Here is a 22,027-nt window from a genome sequence, read left to right as displayed (position 1 = left end):
ACAGCGCCCTGGCAAGGTCTCCCAGGTTTGGCCGGTGAATCCTGGGTGAATTTGGCGGACATCTTTTCCTAATGGCTCATTCAAATATGCATATCTGGATCTCGCCCAACGAGAGCGGGGCCCAGTTTGCGACGTCTTGCAAGGCTCCTTTGAATTTCTTGAGACGTTTTGAGCATTGTGAATCCTGCGGGAGGCCTCGCGCAAGATTCAACGGGTTGTCCCAATACCAAGTTGGGTGCGACAAGGCCGTTGAATTGCACTCTTAAACTATCAAAACAGAGTAAATATTTCCCAAGTCAACAACTTGTTGTCACTTTAATAAAGGTACATCTCTCAATTTCTCAGACACTTCCACTCTGATGTGAAATTCCAAAAGGAGGTTAAGGGGCATATTGTTTCCTAAAACAAAGACTCTCCTGATTTAACACTGAGTGGCTGCCTCCAATTCACCAATGTCCTGGCTGGGAGGTTCGCTAGAGTCACTCGGGAGGATGTAAACTAGTATGGCAGGGGTAGGAACCGGAGCATTAACTTAAGGTGTATTAACTGAAGGGGAAATAGAGAACAAAAATAAAAGAACAACATCACCCTGTCTGCTCAAACACAGTTGTTTGAAGTGTATTTGTTTCAACGCCAGGAGTATAGCAGGTAAGGCAGATGAACATGGAACACTTATTAGTACTTGGAACTATGTTGTTGTGGCTAACACACAAATGTGGTCAAAGGAAGGGCAGGATTGGCTGCTGAACGTTGGAGGATATAGATGCTCAGGAGAGATAGGGGGGGATGTAAAAGGGGCGGGGGAGTAGCATTACTGGTTTGGAGAATATAACCGTACTGCGGGAGGACACCTCTGAGGGCACATACAATGAGGCAATCTGGGTAGAGCTCAGGAACAGGAAGGGGGCAATCACAATGTTGGGCATTTATTGCAGGCCCCCCAACTGCCAGCGAGAGATAGAGGAGCAGATGGGTGGAGAGATTTTGGATAGGTGCAAAAGTAACAGGGTCTAGTGGTAGGGCATTTTAATTTCCCCGAGATTGACTGGGACTCACTTAGTGCGAGGAGCTTGATTGGGGCAGCGTTTGTAAGGTGTATCCAGGAAGGCTTCTTGATGCAATATGTAGATAGTCCAATTAGGGAAGGGGCAGTACTGGATCTGGTCTTGGGGAATGAACCTGGGCAGGTGGTTGAGGTTTGAGTAGGGGAACATTTTGGGAGCAGTGACAACAATTCCATAAGTTTTAGGGTACTTTTGGGTAGGGATGAGGGTAACCCTCGTGTTAAGGTGCTAAACTGGGGAAAGGCAAATTACGATAACATTAGACAGGAATTGAAGAATTTGGATTGGGTGCAGTTGTTGGAGGGTAAATCAACATTGGACGTGTGGGAGTCTTTCAAGCAACAGTTGGTTAGGATTCAGGAAAGTCACATTCCTGAGAGAATGCAGAATAAGTATGGGAAGTTTAGGGAGCCTTGGATGACAAAGGATATTGTGAACCTCGTCAAAAAGAAAAAGGCTTTTGTACGGTTTGGAAGGGTGGGACAATTGAAACCCTTGAGGAGTATAAAGAAAGTAGGAAGGTACTTAAGTGGGAAATTAGGAGGGCTAGGATGGGTCATGAAAAGTCCTTGGCAAGTAGGATTAAGGTGAATCCCAAAGCTTTTTATTCATATGTAAAAAAACAAGAGGGTGGCCAGGGAAAGCATTGGACCACTTAAGGACAGTGGGGAGTCTGTGTTGAGCCAGAGGTAATAGGTGAGGTACTAAATGAGTACTTTGTATCATCAAGTGTTCACCAAAGAAAAGGACTTGTGGAAGATGATTCTTTGGTAGGGTGTGTGAACTAGTCTGGGTGAAGTTGACATCGAAAAGCAGAAGGTATTCAGTGTTTTAAAAGGCATTAAGGTAGATAAGTCTCCATTCTCCCCATGTCTGTGTGGATTTCGCCCACACAACCCAAAAGATGTGCAGGGTTGGTGGAGGATTGGCCATGCTAAATTGCCCCTTAATTGGAAAAATAAATTTATAAAAGAAAAAGGTAGGTAAGTCTCCTGGGCCAGGTGGGATTTACCCCAGAATACTGAGGGAAGCAAGGGAGGAGATTGCTGGGGCCTTGACTGACATCTTTGTATCCTCATTGGCTGCAGGTGAAATCCCGGAGGTCTGGAGAATAGCTAATGTGGTACCACTGTTTAAGAAAGGTAGCAGGAATAATCCAGGAAATTATAGGCCGTTGAGCCTCACGCTGGTAGTTGGTTAAATTATTGGAGAGAATTCTCAGGGACAAGATTTATACCCATTGGAAACCAATGGACTCATTAGCGATAGACAGCATGGTTTTGTGAAGGGGAGGTCGTGCCTCACTAACTTGATCGAGTTTTTTGAGGAGGTGACAAAGATGATTTATAAGGGGAGGGTGGTGGATGTTGTTTACATGGACTTTGACAAGGTGACTAAATAATTTTTATTAAGGTTTTCACAGAATATCAATAACAAAATGAAAAAGGAACCCAACGGGGTTAAATACAAAACACAGTCAAAAAACAACCCTCCATACCCCCCTCCCCCCCTGTACATAATTTATTATTTAGCACCCCAACTTAACACAAAGCCAACATAGTAAATATATACACCCCCTCAGAATCCCCAGTGTAAATAAACATAAATAAAGTATCCCCCCCCCCCCCGAGTTGCTGCTGCCATTGACCAATGTCTACCGTTCTGCCAGGAAGTCTAAGAACGGTTGCCACCGCCTGAAGAACCCTTGTACCGACCCTCAAGTTGAATTTCACCCTCCAACTTAATAAACCCCGCCATATCGCTGATCCAGGATTCCATGCTTGGGGGCCTCGCGTCCTTCCACTGAAGAAGAATCCTCCGCCGGGTAACCAGGGACGCAAAGGCCTCCTGCACTCCCGGCTCCTCTGCAACCCCAAATATTGTGAGCCCCCAGCCCGGTTTGACCCTGTCCTACCACCCTCAACACTCTCCTCGCTTCCGCCCTTACAAAATTCCTCCAGCGCTGGGCATGCCCAGAACATATGGGTGTGGTTTGCTGGGCTCCCTGAGCACCTAACACACCTGTCCTCACCCCCAAAAAACCAGCTCATCCTTGTCCCGGTCATGTGTGCCCTGTGCAGCACCTTAAACTGTATGAGACTGAGCCTCTCGCACGAAGATGAAGAGTTCACCCTCCCTAAGGCATCTGCCCACGTCCCTTCCTCGATCTCCTCTCCCAACTCCTCCCACTTACCTTTCACCTCCACCACTGAGGCCGCCTCCTGCTGCATCACCTGGTAAGTTTCCGAGATCTTCCCCACTCCCACCCCCCCCGAGAGCACCCTGTCCTGTACTGTGCGTGGCAGCAGCTGTGGGAATTCCACCACCTGCCGCCTGGCAAATGCTCTTACCTGTAAGTACCCGAAGGTGTTCCCCGGGGGGAGCCCATACTTCTCCAACTCACCCAGGCTCGCGAACTTCCCGCCCACAAACCGGTCTCCCAACCTTCGTATCCCTGCCCTGTGCCCTATCCTCCATCTGTCCTCCCTTGGATGAATCGGTGGTTCCCCTCTATTGGGGTCCACATCGAGGCCCCAACTCTTTCCCCCCCCCTGTGCTGCCTCCACTGCCCCCAGATTGAGGGCAGCCGCCACTACTGGGCTCGTGGTATACCTGCTTGAAGGGAACGGCAGCGGCGCCGTTGCCAGCGCCCCCAGACTCGTACCCACACAGGGCGCCGTCTCCAGCCTCTTCCATGCAGCCCCCTCCCCCTCCATCACCCACTTGCGCACCATCGTCGCATTGGCAGCCCAGTAGTACCCACAGAGGTTGGGCAGTGCCAGCCCCCCCCCCCCCCCCCAATCTCTATCCCGCTCCAGGAACACCCTTCTCACCCTCTGAGTCCCTCGCGCTCAGCCCATTATGCTCCTGTTGACAAACCACATTATGTTCCTGTTGACCCGCCTAAAAAAGGCCTTCGGGATAAACACGGGGAGGCACTGGAACAGGAACAAAAACCTTGGGAGTACCGTCATTTTGACTGACTGCACTCTACCCGCCAAGGACAGCGGCAATGCGTCCCACCTCTTGAACTCCTCCATTTGCTCCATCAGCCTTGTGAAATTAAGCCGATGCAGGGCCCCCCAGCTCCTGCCACCTGGACCCCCAAATACCTGAAGCTCCTCCGCCCTTTTTAGTGGGAGCTCGCCAATCCCCCTCTTCTGGTCCCCTGGGTGAACCACGAACAGCTTTGTCTTCCCCATGTTGAGCTTATACCCCGAGAAATCCCCGAATTCCCTGAGGATCCTCATTACCTCCGGCATTCCCCCCACCGGGTCTGCCACATATAGCAGTAAGTCGTCCGCATCGAGCGACACCCTGTGCTCCTCCCCACCCCGCATCAACCCCCTCCAGTTCCTCGACTCCCTCAGTGCCATAGCCAGGGGTTCAATCGCCAGTGCGAAGAGCACGGGGGACAGCGGACACCCCTGCCTCGTCCCTCGGTGCAACCGAAAGTACTCCGACCACCTCCTGTTCGTGGCCACACTTGCCATCGGGACCTCCTACAACAGCCTGACCCACCTGACAAACCCCTCCCCAAACCTCTTCAGCACCTCCCACAGGTACCCCCACTCTACCCTATCGAAGGCTTTCTCAGCGTCCATCGCCACCACTATCTCCGCCTCCCCCTCCGTCGCCGGCATCATAACTTTCAGAAGCCTCCGCGCATTCGCGTTCACTGCCTCGCCTTCACGAACCCCGTCTGGTCTTCATGGATCACCTGCGGCCCTCAATCCTCATGGCTAAGACCTTGGCATCTACGTTTAGCAACAAAATCGGCCTGTAAGACCCACACTGCAGGGGATCCTTGTCCCGCTTCAGGATCAAGGAGATCAGTGCCCGGGACATCGTCAGGGGCAAACCCCCCCCCTTGCTTCAATAAAGGTCCTAACCAGCAACGGGTCCATATATTTTTCATAGAATTCGACCGGGAAACCATCCGGCCCTGGTGCCTTCCCCGCCTGCATGCTCCCTATCCCTTTGGTCAGCTCCTCCAGCCCAATTGGGGCCCCCAATCCCGCCACCAGTCCCTCCTCCACCTTCGGAAACCTCCAATTGGTCCAGAAAGCGGCCCATCCCTCCCTCCCTCCAGTGGGGGCTCGGACTGATACAATTCCTCATAAAAGTCCCTGAAGACCCCATTGATGCCATCCCCAATCCGCACCCCACACCCTCCCCTGTCCTTACCTCCCCCGATCTCCCTAGCTGCGTCCCGCTTCCGAAGCTGATGCGCCAGCATCTGGCTTGCCTTTTCCCCATACTCATAAATCTCCCCCTGGGCCTTCCTCCACTGCACCTCCACCTTCCTGGTGGTCACCAGGTCGAATCTGGCCTGGAGGCTGCGCCTCTTCCTCAACAGTCCTTCCTCGGGCACCTCTGCATACTTCCTGTCTACCCTCAACATCTCCCCCGCCAGCCTCTCCCTCTGCTCCCTGCTCTCCTTGTGGGCCCTAATGGAGATCAGCTCTCCCCTAACCACCGCCATCAGCACCTCCCATACCATCCCCACTCGGACTTCCCCGTTATCGTTGGCCTCCAGGTACCTCTCTATGCTTCCTCAGACCCGCTCACTCACCTCCTCGTCTGCCAACAGCCCCACCTCCAAACGCCACAACGGGCGCTGGTCCCTCTCCTCCCCCAGCTCTAAGTCCACCCAATGCGGGGCGTGATCCGAAATGGCTATCGTCGAGTACTCTGTATCCTCTACTCTCGCTATCAGCGCCCTGCTCAAAATAAAGTCGATCTGGGAATAAGCCTTATAGACATGTGAGAAGAATGAAAATTCCCTAGCCCCTGGCCTTGCAAATCTCCAAAGGTCCACCCCTCCCATCTGGTCCATAAACCCCCTCAGCACCTTAGCTGTCGCCGGCTTCCTACCCGTCCTAGACTTGGAGCGATCCAGTGCCGGATCCAACACCGCGTTAAAGTCTCCCCCCATTATCAGGCCCCCCACTTCCATATCTGGGATCCGACCCAACATGCGCCGCATAAAACCCGCATCGTCCCAGTTCGGGGCATACACATTGACCAGTACCACCCTCTCTCCCTGCAGCTTGGCACTAACCATTACGTACCTACCGCCATTGTCTGCCACAATGCTCGACGCCTCGAACGACACCTTTCCCACCAAGATCGCCACCCCTCTATTTTTGGCATCCAGCCCCGAATGAAACACCTGACCTACCCACCCTTTCCTCAATCTTAACTGCTCTTCCACCTTCAGGTGTGTCTCCTGGAGCATGACCACATCTGCCTTCAGCCCCTTCAGGTGTGCGAACACGCAGGCCCGCTTGACCGGCCCGTACAGTCCCCTTACATTCCAGGTTATCAGCCGGATCAGGGGGCTAACCGCCCCACTCCCCCGCCGACTAGCCATAAACCCCTCCTCAGCCAGCCACGCGCCTGCACCCCACGCCTGGCCCATTCCCCACGGCGGCAGACCCCTGTCTCGACACCCCCACTCGCTCTAGCTCCTCCTTGACCATAGTAGCAGCAACTCGATTCCCCGCCCTGGCCCTGCTCCCTCCAATCTTCAGCACGGCGCTTACCACCTACCCTCCCCCGCCACCTCTGACGCAGCTCCTTTTACAGGCCCCCCGATTCGGGCCTCCCTCTCCCCGCGGGGCCCCATCTCACTGCCGGCCATCCACCCCTGTTCCAATTGCTTACCCCCCTCCAAGAGCCCCCCCCCCCCCCCCCCCGACCAACCCAACCAAAACAGTGCCCAACCCGCCCGAACCACCCTCACCAAACCAGAAAGAAAAACAAGAGCAAAGGACCCCCCCCCCCCCCCCCCCCCAAAAGTAACATATCAACCGCTGTCCCCAAACGCCCATCCCGACCCTCAATCTGTGTCCAAACTTCTCGGCCTGAATAAAGGCCCACGCCTCCTCCGGAGACTCAAAATAATGGTGCCGGTCCTTGTAGGTGACACAGTCGTGCCGGCTGCAACATGCCAAACTTCACCCCCTTCCTGTGCAGCACCGGCTTCGCTCGATTGTGCCCGGCCCCCCTCTTCGCCACCGTCCGCACTCCAGTCCTGGTATATTCGAACCTCCGCGCTCTCCCACCTGCTGCTCCTCTCCTTCTTGGCCCACCTGAGCGCACACCCCCGATCAGCGAACCGATGAAACCGCACCAACACCGCCCGCGGAGGCTCGTTAACCTTGGGCCTCCTCGCCAGCACTCTATGGGCCCCTTCCAGCTCCACCGACCTCTGGAAGGACCCTGCTCCCATCAGCGAGTTCAACATGGTGACCACATAGGCCCCCACGTCCGGCCCCTCCAGCCCCTCCGGGAGGCGCAGAATCCACAAGTTCTTCCGCATCGACTGGTTCTCCATCTCCTTGAACCGCTCCTGCCATTTCTTGTGGTGCGCCTCCACCTTTACCGCCAGGCCTAAGATCTCGTCCTCGTTGTCGGAGATCTTTTGTCGGGCCTCGCGGATCGCCACCCCTTGGGCCGTCTGTGTCTCCAGCAGCTTATCAATAGAAGCCTTCATCGGCTCAAGCAGGTCCGCTTTAATCTCCCTAAAGCAGCGCTGGATAACCTCCTGTTGCTCCTGCGCCCACTGCATCCACGCTGCCTGGTCCCTGCCCGCAGCCATTTTGTTGTTCTTCCCTCGCACCTTCTTCGGGTCCACCGCCACTTTTTTAATCGCCCCGCTCCTGGTAAAAGCCATATACTGTCAGGGAACTATTGTACTCTCCTTCCCACAGCGGGAAACGTCGAAGAAATTCCATTGGGGGCCCTGAAAAGAGCCCAAAAGTCAGTTTTTTGCGGGAGCTGCCTAATGTGCGACTTACCTCCGTATCGCCGCAACCGGAAGTCATGGCAGATGAGTACAAAAGGTGAAGTTACACGGGATCAGAGGTGGATACGCAACTGGCTCAGTCACAGAAGGCAAAGGGTAGCAGTAGAAGGATATTTTTCTGATTGGAAGGTTGTGACTAGTGATGTTCCACAGGGATCTGTGTTGGGGCCTCTTGTTTGTCGTGTACATGAACGATTTGGAGGAAAATGTAGCGGGTCAGATTAGTAAATTCGCGGATGACACCAAGGTTGGTTGAGGATTGTCTGAGGATACAGCAGGACATAGGTTGGAGACTTGGGCAGGCAGAGAAATGGCAAATGGAGTTTAATCCAGACAAATGTGAGGTAATAAATTTAGGTAGGTCTAACGTAAGAGGGGAAATACATCGTAAATAGCAAAACTCTTAGGAATATAGGACGACAGAGATTTGGGCGTGTGGGTCCACAGATCTTTGAAGTGGCAGCACAAGTGGACGAGGTAGTCAAGAAAGCATACGGAATGCTTGCCTTCATTGGACGGGGCATAGAGTATAAAAACTGTCAAGTCATGCTACAGTTGTATAGAACCTTGGTTAGACCGCACTTGGAATATTGGGCTCAATTGTGGTCGCCACACTACCAGAAGGAGGGGTGACCTGATAAGAGGTCTACAAGATTATGGGGCATGGATAGAGTGAATGGGCAGGCACTGCTTCCCAGGGTGGAGGAGTCCGTCACCAGGGGTCATAGATTTATGGTCCGTGGGACAAAGTTTAGAGGAGATGTGCGAGGCAGGTTTTTTACACAGGGTGGTGAGTGCTGGAATGAGTTGTCAGGGGAGGTTGTGGAATCAGATAGATTAACGGCGTTCAAAAGGCTCCTCGATAAATACATGGATAGGATGGGTATAGAGCGATACGGCACTAGGATGTGCCGAGGGTTTTGGCCGAGGGTGGTATCATGACGGTACAGTTTTCGAGGGCTGAAGGGCCTGTTCCTGTGCTGTATTGGTCTTTGTTAATTCAAAACTTTCCCAACTTCTCAGCATCCCCCACAAATGAGCTGATCTTTATCTATTTCCTCACAGCAACTCCACTCAGTTAGACATCCTATCCTTAAATAACTTTCACCCTTCCATCTTCAGTTCAATTGTCCTTAAACACCCCTTTGACTTCAACTTCACCAAATATTAACATCTTTCACGTTTTCAATTTTGCCTCCATTTTTGGGTCAATATAATTTGATATGCTTTCTCTATTTACTTATGAAACCCCTGTAAGATGCAAATGTTCCTTGTCGCCTGTGAACTCACTTTTGAAATGCCAACAGCTGAAACCCAATTTCCCCATTAATCTCACTATGCAAATTTCAGATCCAACCTATTTACTTGTAACTCAAACTTCCCATACCCTCTCATTATAAATGCAGAAACCTAACACATTGAACCTTTCATTTCTTAGACCTCTCCGACAACATGTCCCTAGTAACCTTCTCCCTGATCACAAGGACACAGTTTTCTTTAACTATGCAGAAAATAGAGTTTTCTTTAACTACACAGAAAATATAATCAAAAATGTGAAAATATACATCTCTCATCACAACATTAATCATTAAGGACCGCACTGGTAAACTGCATATTTAGACATGGTTCCCACTGAGTGCTGTCCATTGACTCATGCTGCAAATTTATGCAGATGTTGGGTGAAGCAACTGTGGTGTTCCTTATGGTCAATTAACTTGCTGGTTGCTTCAGTGGTTTTCATAAGCCATTTTATCTGTTGAGAATTTTTGCATCAGGTTGCAAAATATGGTAGTTACTGAGATTTATCTGCACCATACAGCATTTAACAAGAAGGCTGACTACTATCAATGAAAATAAAATGAAATGTTATATTTGTTAGTTTTCCTTCTCTAATCTGCATAAACCTTTTTAAGAGGCCAGTTATTAATAGAAGTAATATTTTTATTTCCTTAGAAAGGCGAATGAAGGCTTAGCAGCACTAAGTGAAGATGGGAAATCGCCCCTATCAGTCCAGCAAATGGCCTATGGTGAGACAGAATTTTATTGTAAAACTTGTTGCTTGCTATTTTGAGTATTATCGAAACATTTTCTGCCACCGTTGGCAGTACATGAATAGGATGGGAATAGAGGGATACGGACCCAGGATGTGTAGACTATTGTAGTTTAGTCGGGCAGCATGGTCGGCACGGGCTTGGAGCGCCGAAGGGCCTGTTCCTGTGCTGTACATTTCTTTGTTCTTTGTATTTTCCAGCAGTAAAGTGTGAATACGGAGCTGGGTCTTGTAGCCAAACAAGCCAGATATCAATTAGAGCTTAGTTTTAGTTCTTCAGTAAATATGGGGAGGTGTTCTATTAGAAGAGCAGCAATTTTTCAGAGGCTCTGAGTTACGTTATAGCCTCTGATAGCAATGCTGTGCAATGGGACAATAACAGCGAGAGGTGGAGAATAAGAAAAATAGAAACATTGATGAGGATTGGGTCAAAAGAGAAAATGCTGGAAAATCTCAGCAGGTCTGGCAGCATCTGTCGGGAGAGAAAAGAGCTAATGTTTCGAATCGAGATGGCCCTTTGTCAAAGATCCTTTGATCTTAAAAAATCATGCCAATAAGATCAAAAAGTGCTGGAAATCCTCAGCCGGTCTCATGGCATTTGTGGTGAGAGAAACCGAGTTAATGGGCTGAATTTAAATTCGCCTAAGTTGGCGGGCAGACCCATAATTTCCCATTACCGACTGGCATGCCAGTTTCCTGCCAACTCTGGATCATTTTCTTTCAGGCAGAACTGGAGAGGACATTGAAGACTGTTTAAATCAAAGTAGAATATTGTGGCATTCTACTCGCGCTTCTCTTACTTATTTGAGTAGTTATATTTGTCTTTCTTGCACTTTTTCATATATAAATTGAACGGTGCTCATCATCTCAGCAAGAAAATTACAAAGCTGTGTCAACAAATTTGGGGCACTCAGCTGATAATTTGAAATGACAGGCATGTATTTTGAGGTGAAGCTTAAAAGGCAGAACTCTTGAATTCAACTTTCAAAAACATGGCCCATAAATTAACTGAGGCCAATAACAGTCACTTATTTATTTGCAAATGATACTATGGCTTCTGGCTAGTGTAGATACAATGTAAAATGCAATAATCCAACAGTGTTTGTCTGAAATGTTCCATTAAATTGTAAAAATGGCAACTCATAGTCTGCCTCACCACTGAAATACATCGACGAACAGTGTGAGGATTCTGTACTTGCGCATGGGAGACGGGAACTAACCTCAACACAGTAATTTCAGCTTGAGTATACGTCTACTGATGTGATATGTTTATAACTGCCAATTAACCTCTATGGCACTGAAAATTAACTATTACAAATGTGGCGTGTCATTCTTTCAGGTTTTAATTGTTTTTGGACATATAAGTTTTTTAAAAAATGTTTCCTTTGAATTTTCCCCTCTTTATCCGGTCTTTCCTTTTCCTTCCATACTGGAGTTGACATTGCATTATTATTAATTGTCTCTTCGAACTTGCATTGCTTTCTCAGTACATGCACTGTTTATTTCACTATCTTATTTGTTGAGGTGACACAGTCACTTGCCCAGTTCAATCATGTCCTAGATGTCTGGTTTTCCTTGCTGTGATGTTGTCAGCCCATAGTTTCAGCAATGTGCCATTCCAATATTTTATAAATATAAATTTGCAAGCTACAGTAAACTTTGGGCCATTGTTTCTTCCACAGTCGCTACTTTGAGCAGTGCTCCACCTTGTGGCTATGCTTAATAGTTTGAAATATAGAGTAGCCAGGAGTTCTGTGGTAAGGAATGCAGCCATGAACTCTGGATTCATTGCTGTGAAGATTAGCAGATCACACCATTAAATTTTGGGAAGCTTGTCAACCCGGTATCTCACATTTGGAGGAAAATGTAGTTGGTCTGATTAATAAGTTCGCGGATGACACCCAAGTTGGAGTGGCAGATACTGTTGAGGATTGTCAGAGGATACAGCAGGACATAGGTTGGAGACTTGGGCAGAGAAATGGCAAATGGAGTTTAATCTGGACAAATGTAAGGTAATGCATTTTGGTTGATCTAATATAGAGGGGAAATATACAAATGGCAAAACACTTAGGAATATAGAAAGTCAGAGGGATCTGGGCGTACAGGTCCACAGATCTTTGAAAGTGGCAACACAAGTGGAAAAGGTAGTCAAGAAAGCATACGGAATGCTTATCTTCATAGGACAGGGCATCAAGTATAAAAACTGGCAAGTCATGCTACAGTTATATAGGACCTTGGTAAGGCCGCACTTGGAATATTGTGCACAATTGTGGTCGCCACACCACTAGAAGGATGTGGAGGCTTTGGAGAGGGCGCAGAGGAGGTTTACCAGGATGTTACCTGGTCTAGAGTGTGTTAGCTATGCAGAGATTGGGGCGACCTGTTCGAGGTCTACAAGATTGAGGGGCATGGATAGAGCAGGCACATGTTCCCAGGGTGGAGGGGTCAGTCAATAGGGGGGGGGCATAGGTTTAAAGTCCACAGGGCAAAGCTTAGAGGAGATGTGCAAGGCAGGTTTTTTTCCACAGGGTGGTGAGTGCCTGGAATGTGCTGCCAGGGGAGGTTGTGGAAGCAGATACATTAACGGCATTTGAAAGGCATCTCAACAAATACATGGATAGGATGGGTATAGAGGAATATGGCACAAAGAAGTGCCGAGGGTTTGGCTGAGGGTTTTGGCCAAGGGTGGCATCATGACCGAGCAGGATTGGAGGGCTGAAGGGCTTAATCCTGTGCAGTATGGTTCTTTGTTCTTTTATAATGGTTATCTTTGTAATATTTGTTCATGCTCACTTATTCCTCTGTGTTCTCTGGTTTATTGCCTACAAAAATGGCCACAGCTGTCTCTCCCTAACTCATAAATCCAACATCTGGCTTTCATAATTCAGAATCTCCCCTTTTGGTCTGTCTCCACATTGTGAAATCCAGCCTGGTAGTATGATTGGCTCAACAAGTGTTGTGAAGGCTGCAGTTGGCACTCAGATCAGTGTCGCAATCGTGAATTACGTGATTTACAGTGAGTAATGCACACTCCTTTCTTGCATAACTGCATGTCTGGTTTAAGAAAGGCAACCGACCACAATATTGGCTGATTATTTTTTTTCACAAATGAAGGAGAGCAAGGGAATTTCTTTTAATAATAACATATTGCATTTATATAGTGTCTTTAATGTAATACAACTTCCTAATTTACTTTTCAATTTAGTTAACATTAATAGCATGACTGTCATCTGGGATTTTATCAGTATACGAATAAAAGGAAAACCTGTTCATTGAAAAAAGGCCATATCAAGGTTTTCTTAAGTAGAGCCGCAACCATTTCCAGCCTACATATGCACAGGTTTAGATTGAATCTTTTAATCAAAAAAACCCCAACTAATTGCATCACATTTGAATACTTCCAACTTGATACTTCTCAAAGCATCTCCTAGTACCTTGAAAATGTGAGAAATCACATAAAATACATTTCCTTAATTCTCAACAATATGTTAAACGTCATTCTTAACTGTAGTTCCTAATTCTGCATACCTAGTAATCCAGTTTATGGCCAGCCTTTCTTTGTTTTCAATCTTTTGCTGAAACCTTTAACATTTATAAAGTTAATAATTATTTCAGCTTTGGAGCAATTGTTTGTTTATTTCCAAATTGTATTTTTTTAAATAATGACTGTTACTGAGCAATGTTTGATAAATGGGGGCTTCATGATTGTTTAATTTTATTTTTGAAAAATACATGCGAACTAAGCGTAGCCAGGAGGATTCAAAGGCATGGTTGGTTAAACTTGGTCCAGTTTGTGAGTTGTTTAAAAACCTTGACCTGCAATTGGCTTCATTCCTTTTATGTGCCTTGATTTTTCTTCAAGCTTTGGTTTAAAAGGATGTGAGATGCAGATATTCCTCTCTCTCTCTCTCTCTCTCTCTCTCTCTCTCTCTCTCTCTCTCTCTCTCTCTCTCTCTCTCTCTCTCTCTCTCTCTCTCTCTCTCTCTCTCTCTCTCTCTCTCCTCCTGATTGACCTCCAACAGACACCACTTTTTTTCATTGTGCTAGGTATGACTCCAACCAGTGGAGAGTTTCCCTCTGATTCGATTGACTTCAAATGCTGGGTCTCGTTTCGATGCTAGAGTTTCAAATGCTGCCTTGATGTCAAGGGTAGCCACTCTCGCCTCTCCTCTTGAGTTCAGCTCTTGTTGTCCATGTTTGGACCGAGGCAATAGGTGGCATGATAGCACAGTGATTAGCACTGTTGCTTCACAGCGCCAGGCACCCAGGTTTGATTCCCGGCTTGGGTTACTGTCTGTGCGGAGTCTGCACGTTCCCCTGTGTATGGGTGGGTTTCCTCCGGGTGCTCCAGTTTCCCCCCCCCCCCCCACAAGTCCTGAAAGACGTGCTTGTTAGGTGAATTGGACATTCTGAATTCTCCCTCAGTGTATCCGAACAGGCGCCGGAGTGTGGCGACTAGGGGATTTTCACAATAACTTCATTGTAGTGTTAATGTAAGCCTACTTGTGCCACTAATAAAGATTATTATTTATGAGGTCAGGAGCAGAGTGGCTCTGGCAGAGACGGACTTGCAATGAAACACAGCACTGCAGCGTGTACTGAGAGGTGGCTATGCTGTGGGAGCACCAATCAGAGCCTGGTAGCTCTTAATTTGCTGAGGCAATACAGAACAACATCAGGCTCTGATTGGTGGATTCTCCTTTTAAAACGAGGAAACTATGTACCCCTCAATCCACCTCCAGGTGAACCCCATTGCCGACTCCCTCAAAGCGAACTTGACCTCCGGAATTCTGCCAGGTCACTCACCCACACTCCCACTTTTGACGGTTCCGAATCCTGCCACCCTAACAAAATCTGTCTCCAGGCTATCGGGGAGGCCAAAACGTCGACCTCTCTCACTCCCTGGACTCCCGGATCTTCCAACACCCCAAGTATCGCACCTCGGGACTCTGAGCCACCTCCACACCCAGCACCTCCGCCATCATGTCCGAGAACCCCCGCAATCTCGGACACACCCAGAACATATGGACGTGATTCACGGGGCCCCCCGCACACCTATCCTCTATCCCGCGCAAAGAACCTACTCGTCCTTGCCACTGTCATGTGACCCCTATGTACCACCTTAAACTGGATGAGGCTTAGCTTCGCAAATGACGAGGACGTATTCACCCTCCACAAGGCCTCCAGCTATGTCTCAGCTCCACCTCCCACCCAGCTCCTCCCATTTACGCTTGATATCTCCCACCAGGGCTCCCTTCCACTCCAACTTCTTATCGGCATCTGACACCTTCCCCTCCCCTATTTCATCCTTCTACAGCACCTTGTCCTGCAACCCAGGGGCGGCAGTCCAGGAAAGCATGGCACCTCTCTCCTTACAAAGTCCCGAACCTGCAGGTACCTAAAGCCGTTCCCCCTGGACAACTCCTACACTTCCTCCAGGTCCTCCAGTGCTGCAAATTGGCCGCATGTAAAGTCACTAAAGTGCTCAATCCCTGCCTGCTTCCATCCCCTAAACTACACATCCAGCCCTGCCAGAGCAAACCTATGATTATTACAGGTCGCCACCCTCCAGCCCCAAATGCTGCCTCCACTGCCCCCACAGCCTCTGGGCCGATACCACCGCTGGGCTCGTGGAGTACCTGGTTGGCAAGACTGTAAAGGTGCCACCAACAAAGTCCTCAAACACGTACCCATGACTTCCGGTGACATGGGCGAGCAGGGCGGCCGCAATAACACGAGCTTCCGCCCGTGGCCGCGATTCGCAGAAATTTCGGGGAAATCCCCGAGTCCACACGCACTCCCTGACTATCGTCGGCCTTTGGGGCCGCCACGAGCAGCCAGCGGGGCCGGTTTAAAAACCGGCGAAGAACCCTGCGCGGATGTCTGGCGGCGGGGGGCTGAGGCGCCCGGCGCGGCAGGTCAGAGCAGTGGGGGCGGAGCTACGAGGAGGCCGAGGCGGCAGGCCCGAGGCCAGGGCACTGAAGGGAGGGCACTATGTAGGGAGGGTGCTCCACGTCGGATGGCTCCCACCTAGGAAGAAGAAAGAAGGTTGAAGCCTGGTCTCAGGTGAATGCAGAGGAGAAAGAAAGACGGTTTAAGGAAGTTTGGTGAAAGTTTTTTTTCCTCTTCCCCCTTTTTTTTCCAAAAAAAGAATGTCAGATTGATGAAGGACAGGAGGGTGAAGGGGGAGAGAGGAGAAAAGAAAGAAGATAAAAAACAAGCCGCTAAAGGATGTGAAGAGCACCGTTGAAGAAAGGAGGAAACACTGGTTCGCCGCCGAAGGAGAAGACGAGCAAAAGTGTTGACACGATGGCGGAAGCTGAACTGCAAGGCGGGGCCGCTCTACTTATGGTGGAGAAGATGACCGAGGTGATGGCGGTGGAGCTGGAAAAACAGTTTGTGAGGCACATGGAGGCCTTGAGGAAAGAGACGGCGGTCGTGTTGAGGTCATTGGTGGAGGAGGCAATCGGCCTGATGAGGGTGGTGGTGGCAAAGGCATCGGCCGAGGTGAGAGAGCAGGGCAAGAAGATGAAGAAGTTGGAGGAAGCCGTGACATGACACAGCGACAGTGTCACCTTGCTGGGGACGAGCTGCGGAGGGTGGTGGAGGTTAACAGAGGACTCAGAGCAAAGTTGGAAGACTTGGAAAACCGCTCAAGGCGGCATAATTTGAGAATTGTGGGCTTGCCCGAAGGGACAGCGGGCCCAAGGCCAACGCAATACTTCGCTAAGAAGTTGGCGGAGCTGATGGGGGAGGGTGAGAGCCCCACCCTGTGCGAGCTAGACCGAGCTCATCGGTCATTAAGGTCGAAGCCCAAAGTGAACGAGCCGTCAAGGGCAGTAATTATCTGCTTCCATAAGTTTTGCATGAAGGAGAAGCGTGAGGTGCTGTGGGATCGTACTGCGGTTCGGATCTACCAGGACCTGACTGTGGGGTTGGCAAAAAGACGAGCGGCGTTTGGGCGAGTGAAGGCGGCTTTGTACAAGAAGGGGGTGCGATTTGGTGTGTACCCGGCGAAGTTGAGAGTAACATATAAAGCCAAAGACTTTTATTTTGAGACAGCGGAGGCGTTCGTGAGGGCAGAAGGCTTGGGACAAATGTGAAGAGCGGAACTGGAAGAGAGACTGTGGACTGTGTTTGAGCGGCTGGAAAATGTACAAATGTTACAACTTTTTACTGATTTACTGATTTGTATTGAAATTTACTTCTCTTTGCATTGTTACAAAGTTCAAGTTAATGGCGTTCTGTGTTGCGACGGTTAAATGTTGTTAGTGAATTGTAGGGGTTGGATTGTTGGCTTTGTTTTGGTGTTTCTTTCTCTGGGACTGGGTGGAAGGGGGTGAGAGGTCTTGGCGGGGGAGCCACCCACGCTAGCTAACTAAAGTCAGTTAGTGAACGAGGGTGAGGTGAGAGGAGGACTGCGGACGTTGGAGCCTGGATAGCAGGCTTCAATGGGCCTACGTGGCGAGCAAGAGGGGGTGGAGGGATGGATGTTAGCAGGTCAGCTCCGGAGGGAGGCAGCGGCAAGGGACATTTTTCAGGTGAAGGATAGGGCAGGGAAGTTGGCGGTGGCTCCAGTGCTGATTAACCAGGTTTTTGAGGAGTTTTATGAGAGGTTGTACAAGTCAGAGCCACCCAGGGGAGACCGTGAGATGCAGGAATTTCTAGATGGGTGGTGCCTCAGCCGGGGATGGGGGCAGGGGTGGGGGGGCTGCCATTCCGTAGAGCAGGGACTCATTTTAGGTATCTGGGGGTGAAGGTTGCCAGGGAGTGGGGGAGGCTTCGCAGGTACAACATCACTAGTTTGGTGGGGAGAGTGAAAGCCGATCTGGCGAGGTGGGACGGCCTTCCTCTGCCACTGGCAGGTCGGGTACAGGCGGTTAAAATGAATGTGTTGCCGCGATTCCTGTTTATTTTTCAATGCCTACCGATTTTCCTGCCAAAGTCTTTTTTCAGGGAGATTGAGGGAAGGATTACCTCATTCGTATGTGGAGGGAAGGTGGCCAGAGTGAGAAAGGTGCTGCTTCAGAGGGGAAGGCAGGCGGGGGGTTTGGGTCTCCCGAACCTGTTGTACTACTACTGGGCGGCGAACGTGGAGAAAGTGCAGAGCTGCGTCAGAGGGGTTGATTCTCAGTGGGTCAGAATGGAGGAGAGTTTGTGCAGTGGGTCGGGGCTGAAGGCACTTGCAACAGTGCCGCTCCCGATAACTCCGGGGAAATATTCAGGGAGTCCGGTAATAATAGCTTCATTGAAAATCTGGAGGCAGTTTCGCCAACACTTCGGGTTGGGTTTAGGGTCAACGGAAATGCCGATTCGGGGGAACCACCGATTTGAGCCAGGGAGGTGGGATGGAAGTCTTCGGAAATGGGAAGAGAAGGGGATTAAGACACTAAAAGATTTGTTTCTTCGGGGTCGGTTTGCAGGCTTGAGGGAGCTGGAAGCGAAGTATGGGCTAGAGCAGGGAAAAGTGTTTAGGTACATGCAGGTTCGGATTTTGCCAGGAAGGAGATACAGAGCTTCCCAGAGGAACCGGCCTCCACATTGCTGGAGGAGATGTTGACGACAAGGGGACTGGAGAAGGGTGTAGCTCAGCGGTGTACGGAGCTATTTTGGAAGAGGATAAGGCACCACTGGAAGGGATCAAAGCAAAGTGGGAGGAAGAGCTGGGAGAGGTTATAGAGGAGGGGGCCTGGTGTGAGGTGCTCCGGAGAGTGAATGCCTCCACCTCGTGTGCGAGGTTGGGGCTAAGACAGCTGAAGGTGGTATATAGAGCGCACCTCACGTAGAGAATGTGAGTGAGCGTTGCGGGAGGGGGCCTGTGAATCACGTTCATATGTTTTGGTCCTGTCCAAAGCTAGGGGAGTACTGGAAGGAGGTGTTTAGGGTAATTTCCATGGTGGTGCGTGTGAAACTGGACCCGGGTCCCCAGGAGGCCATATTCGGGGTGTCGGACCAGCCAGGGTTGGAAACTGGAGCGGAGGCAGATATCATAGCCTTCGCCTCGTTGATCGCCCGAAGGCGGATCCTGCTGGGATGGAGAGCAGCCTCTCCACCCAGTGCCTGGCGTGGTGGGGGGACCTGTTGGAATACTTGACCCTTAAAAAGGTTAAGTTCGAACTGAGGGGAAGCTCTGAGGGGTTCTGCAAGTCATGGGCACTATTTATTATGCACTTTCAAGAACTGGATAACATAGAACATTAGTTGGGGGGGGGGGGGGTGGTGGAGGGGGGCTGTGTAGATTAAGAGTGACTATGGGTAATCCCTGATTCCTTTGTGTCATTTGTTTATGTAAACATGTGGGCTGAGGTTTGGGGGTTGGTGGGCGGATGGGATCATTGTTATTATGGGGATTGACATATCTTGCTAATTATTGTTTATTGTTGATGGGTGTAAATGCGGGAGAAAATGTGAAAAAGGAGAATAAAAATATATATTTTTAAAAACACGTACCCCTGCACAATGCCGCATCCACCCTCTTCCACACAGACCCCTCCCCCACCCATTTCCTTACCATAGAAATGTTTGTCACCCAATAATAGTTCATGTTCAGTAACGCCAGCCCCCACCCGCCGCTTCAAGAAAGCCCTCCGCATCGTGGGGTCTTCCCTGTCCACACAAATCTGAACCTTCCGAAAAAACTATTTGGGAACAAAGATTGGGAGTTTCTGAAATACAAACAAAAACCTTGGCAGCACCGTTATTTTAACTGTCTGCACCCACCCTGCCAGCGGCAGCACATCCACCTCTTAAAGTCCGCCTTCATCTGCTCCACCAGCTGAGCCAAGTTCAGTTTATCCAACTTTACGCCACCTGGATACCCAAATACCTGTATCTCTCCCCCACCACCCTAAACGGCAACTCCCCATGTCTTCTTTCCAGCTCTCTGGCCTCAATCGGGAATAGCTTGCTCTTTCCCATATTCAATTTGTATCCCGAAAACCGGCCAAATTCCCCCAAGATCTCCATGAAGCCTCCGATGCTGCCCATGGGTCTGAAATATATAATAACAGGTTGTCCGCATACAATGAGACCCTGTGTTCAACGCCCCCTATGCTCAATCCCTCTCTAGTCCCTTGATGCCCTAAGCGCCACTTTCAGCGGCTCTATCGCGAAGGCGAAAAGCAACTGAGAGAACGGGCACCCCTCCCTCGTCCCACGATGTAGCCCGAAGTACCCCAAGCTCACTCTCTTCATCCGCACACTTACAACCGGCGCCCTTTCCGACAACCGGACCCAATCCACAAACCCTGCCAGAAGCCGAACTGCCCCACCACCTCCAACAAATATGCTCACTCCACCCGATCAAAAGCCTTCTCTGTGTCCATTGCCACCACTACCTCCCCCATACCATCCATCACCTCCCTTAGCCCAATTGAGGCCCCCAGCCCCTCCTCCACTTTGGGGAAACTCCAACCCATCCAGGAACAGCCGCATCCCCTCCCCGTTGGTGGCTCTGACTTGTAAATCCTCCAATAAAAGGCCTCAAACAGTCCGGGTCCATCACGACCTTACCCTTATTATTCTTAACTCTACAGATCTCACTCGCCACCTCCTGCTTTCTCAACTGATGAGCCAACATCGTACCCGCCTTTTCCCTGTACTCATACACTGCCCTTCTAGCCCTCTGCAGCTGCTCCACCACCGTCACAGTAGAAACTAGCCCAAACTCCATCTGGAGCCTTTGCATCTCCCTTTGTGCCCGAATTTATAGAAATTCCCCACTGACTACAGCCTGGAGTTCCTCCTACAGCGTGGTGCCTGTGACCTTCCCCGTGTCGTTCAGCTCCACGTGGCCCCAATGGCAGCCCACACCTGCTCACACACCACCTCATCCACCAGCAACCCCACATCCAGCCTCCACTGCAGCCGGTGGGCCCACCCCCAAGCCACCCGTAAATCAATCCAAAGCGGCATGTCGTTGGAAACTGCAATCGGCGAATACGCATTCGACCACCCCCACCAGCAACGTCTTGTCCAACACAAAAAAAGTGAATCTGGGAGTACACCCGGTGCACATGGGAGAAGTGTGAAAACTGCTTCGCCCTTGGTTTCCCAAATATGGGAAGGCAGTGGCGTAGTGGTATTGTTACTGGACTAGTAATCCAGAGACTCCAGACTCCTGCTCTGGGGACCCGGGTTCGAATCCTGCCATGGCGGATAGTGAAATTTGAATTTAATTTAAAAAAATACGAGAATTAAAAAAACTTAGAATTAAAAGTCTAAAGGGGACCATGAAACCATTATCGATTGTTGTTTAAAAACCCATCTGGTTCACTAATGTCCTTTTAGGGAAGGAAATCTGCTGTCCTCGCCTGGACTGGCCTATGTGTGACTCCACACCACAGCAATGTTGACTCTTAACTGCCCCTCAAGGGCAATTAGGGATGGGCAATCAATGCTGGCCTAGGCAACGACATTCACATCCCCATGAGTTGTGCTCCATAAACACCCTCTGCTCTCTCGCCATTGTCGACACCCTCGACGACTTGGGACCCACCCGGTCCAAGCTCAGATCGATGACTGTGTTAAAATCATCCCCCATAATCAACTGATGCAAGCCCAACTCCGGAATCTTCCCTAACACGCGCCTCAAACAAACAACCAACCACGCCCCCCCCCCCCCCCCCCCCACACACCTTCCTCCTGGCACCCCCTACTTAACTCCCACCATGCTAGCCCGCCCAAGGCCTCCAGCCACCCTTCCTCCCTCTAGTTCCCTGCCAGCCATCCCAACTGTCGACCCCTAAAGAGTAACAAAAGGCACACTTGCCATCACTGCTCTGCCAAGACCTGCTGGAGCACCCACCCCCAAACACTTTAAAAAGCACACAACTCCTCCAAAGTTCAACGTCCTCAGGCCATTGTCCCTCATAAATTCCATGACCTCCTCTGGCATGTCGAAATAATACTCTTTTCTGGACAGTCACCCACAGGCGGGCTGGGTATAATACCCCAATCTTTGTCCCTTTTCAAAGGGGAGAGCCTTAATCCGATTGAATCCGGCCCTACTCTTTGCCAGCTCTGCCCCCAAGCCCTGGTACACCCGCAGCTCACTCTCTTCCCAGGTACATGCCTTGGTCTGCCTCGCCCATTGAATCG

At 50.1% G+C, this 22,027-nt stretch overlaps 1 protein-coding gene across 1 annotated transcript in view; it reads left to right on the top strand.

Moving 5' to 3' along the window:
- The window catches only part of LOC140409088 (gamma-secretase subunit Aph-1b-like), a 139,246-nt gene that overhangs the window by 51,487 nt on the left and 65,732 nt on the right, over window positions 1-22,027 (top strand). Inside the window, exon 3 of the mRNA XM_072497194.1 lies at window positions 9,832-9,905. Within this exon, the coding sequence (XP_072353295.1) occupies window positions 9,832-9,905 (74 nt within the window). The remainder of the gene's footprint in view (window positions 1-9,831; window positions 9,906-22,027) is intronic.

Source organism: Scyliorhinus torazame, chromosome 3, assembly GCF_047496885.1.
Source record: "Scyliorhinus torazame isolate Kashiwa2021f chromosome 3, sScyTor2.1, whole genome shotgun sequence".
NCBI lineage: Eukaryota > Metazoa > Chordata > Chondrichthyes > Carcharhiniformes > Scyliorhinidae > Scyliorhinus > Scyliorhinus torazame.
This window is presented reverse-complemented; position numbering and strand designations above follow the sequence as displayed.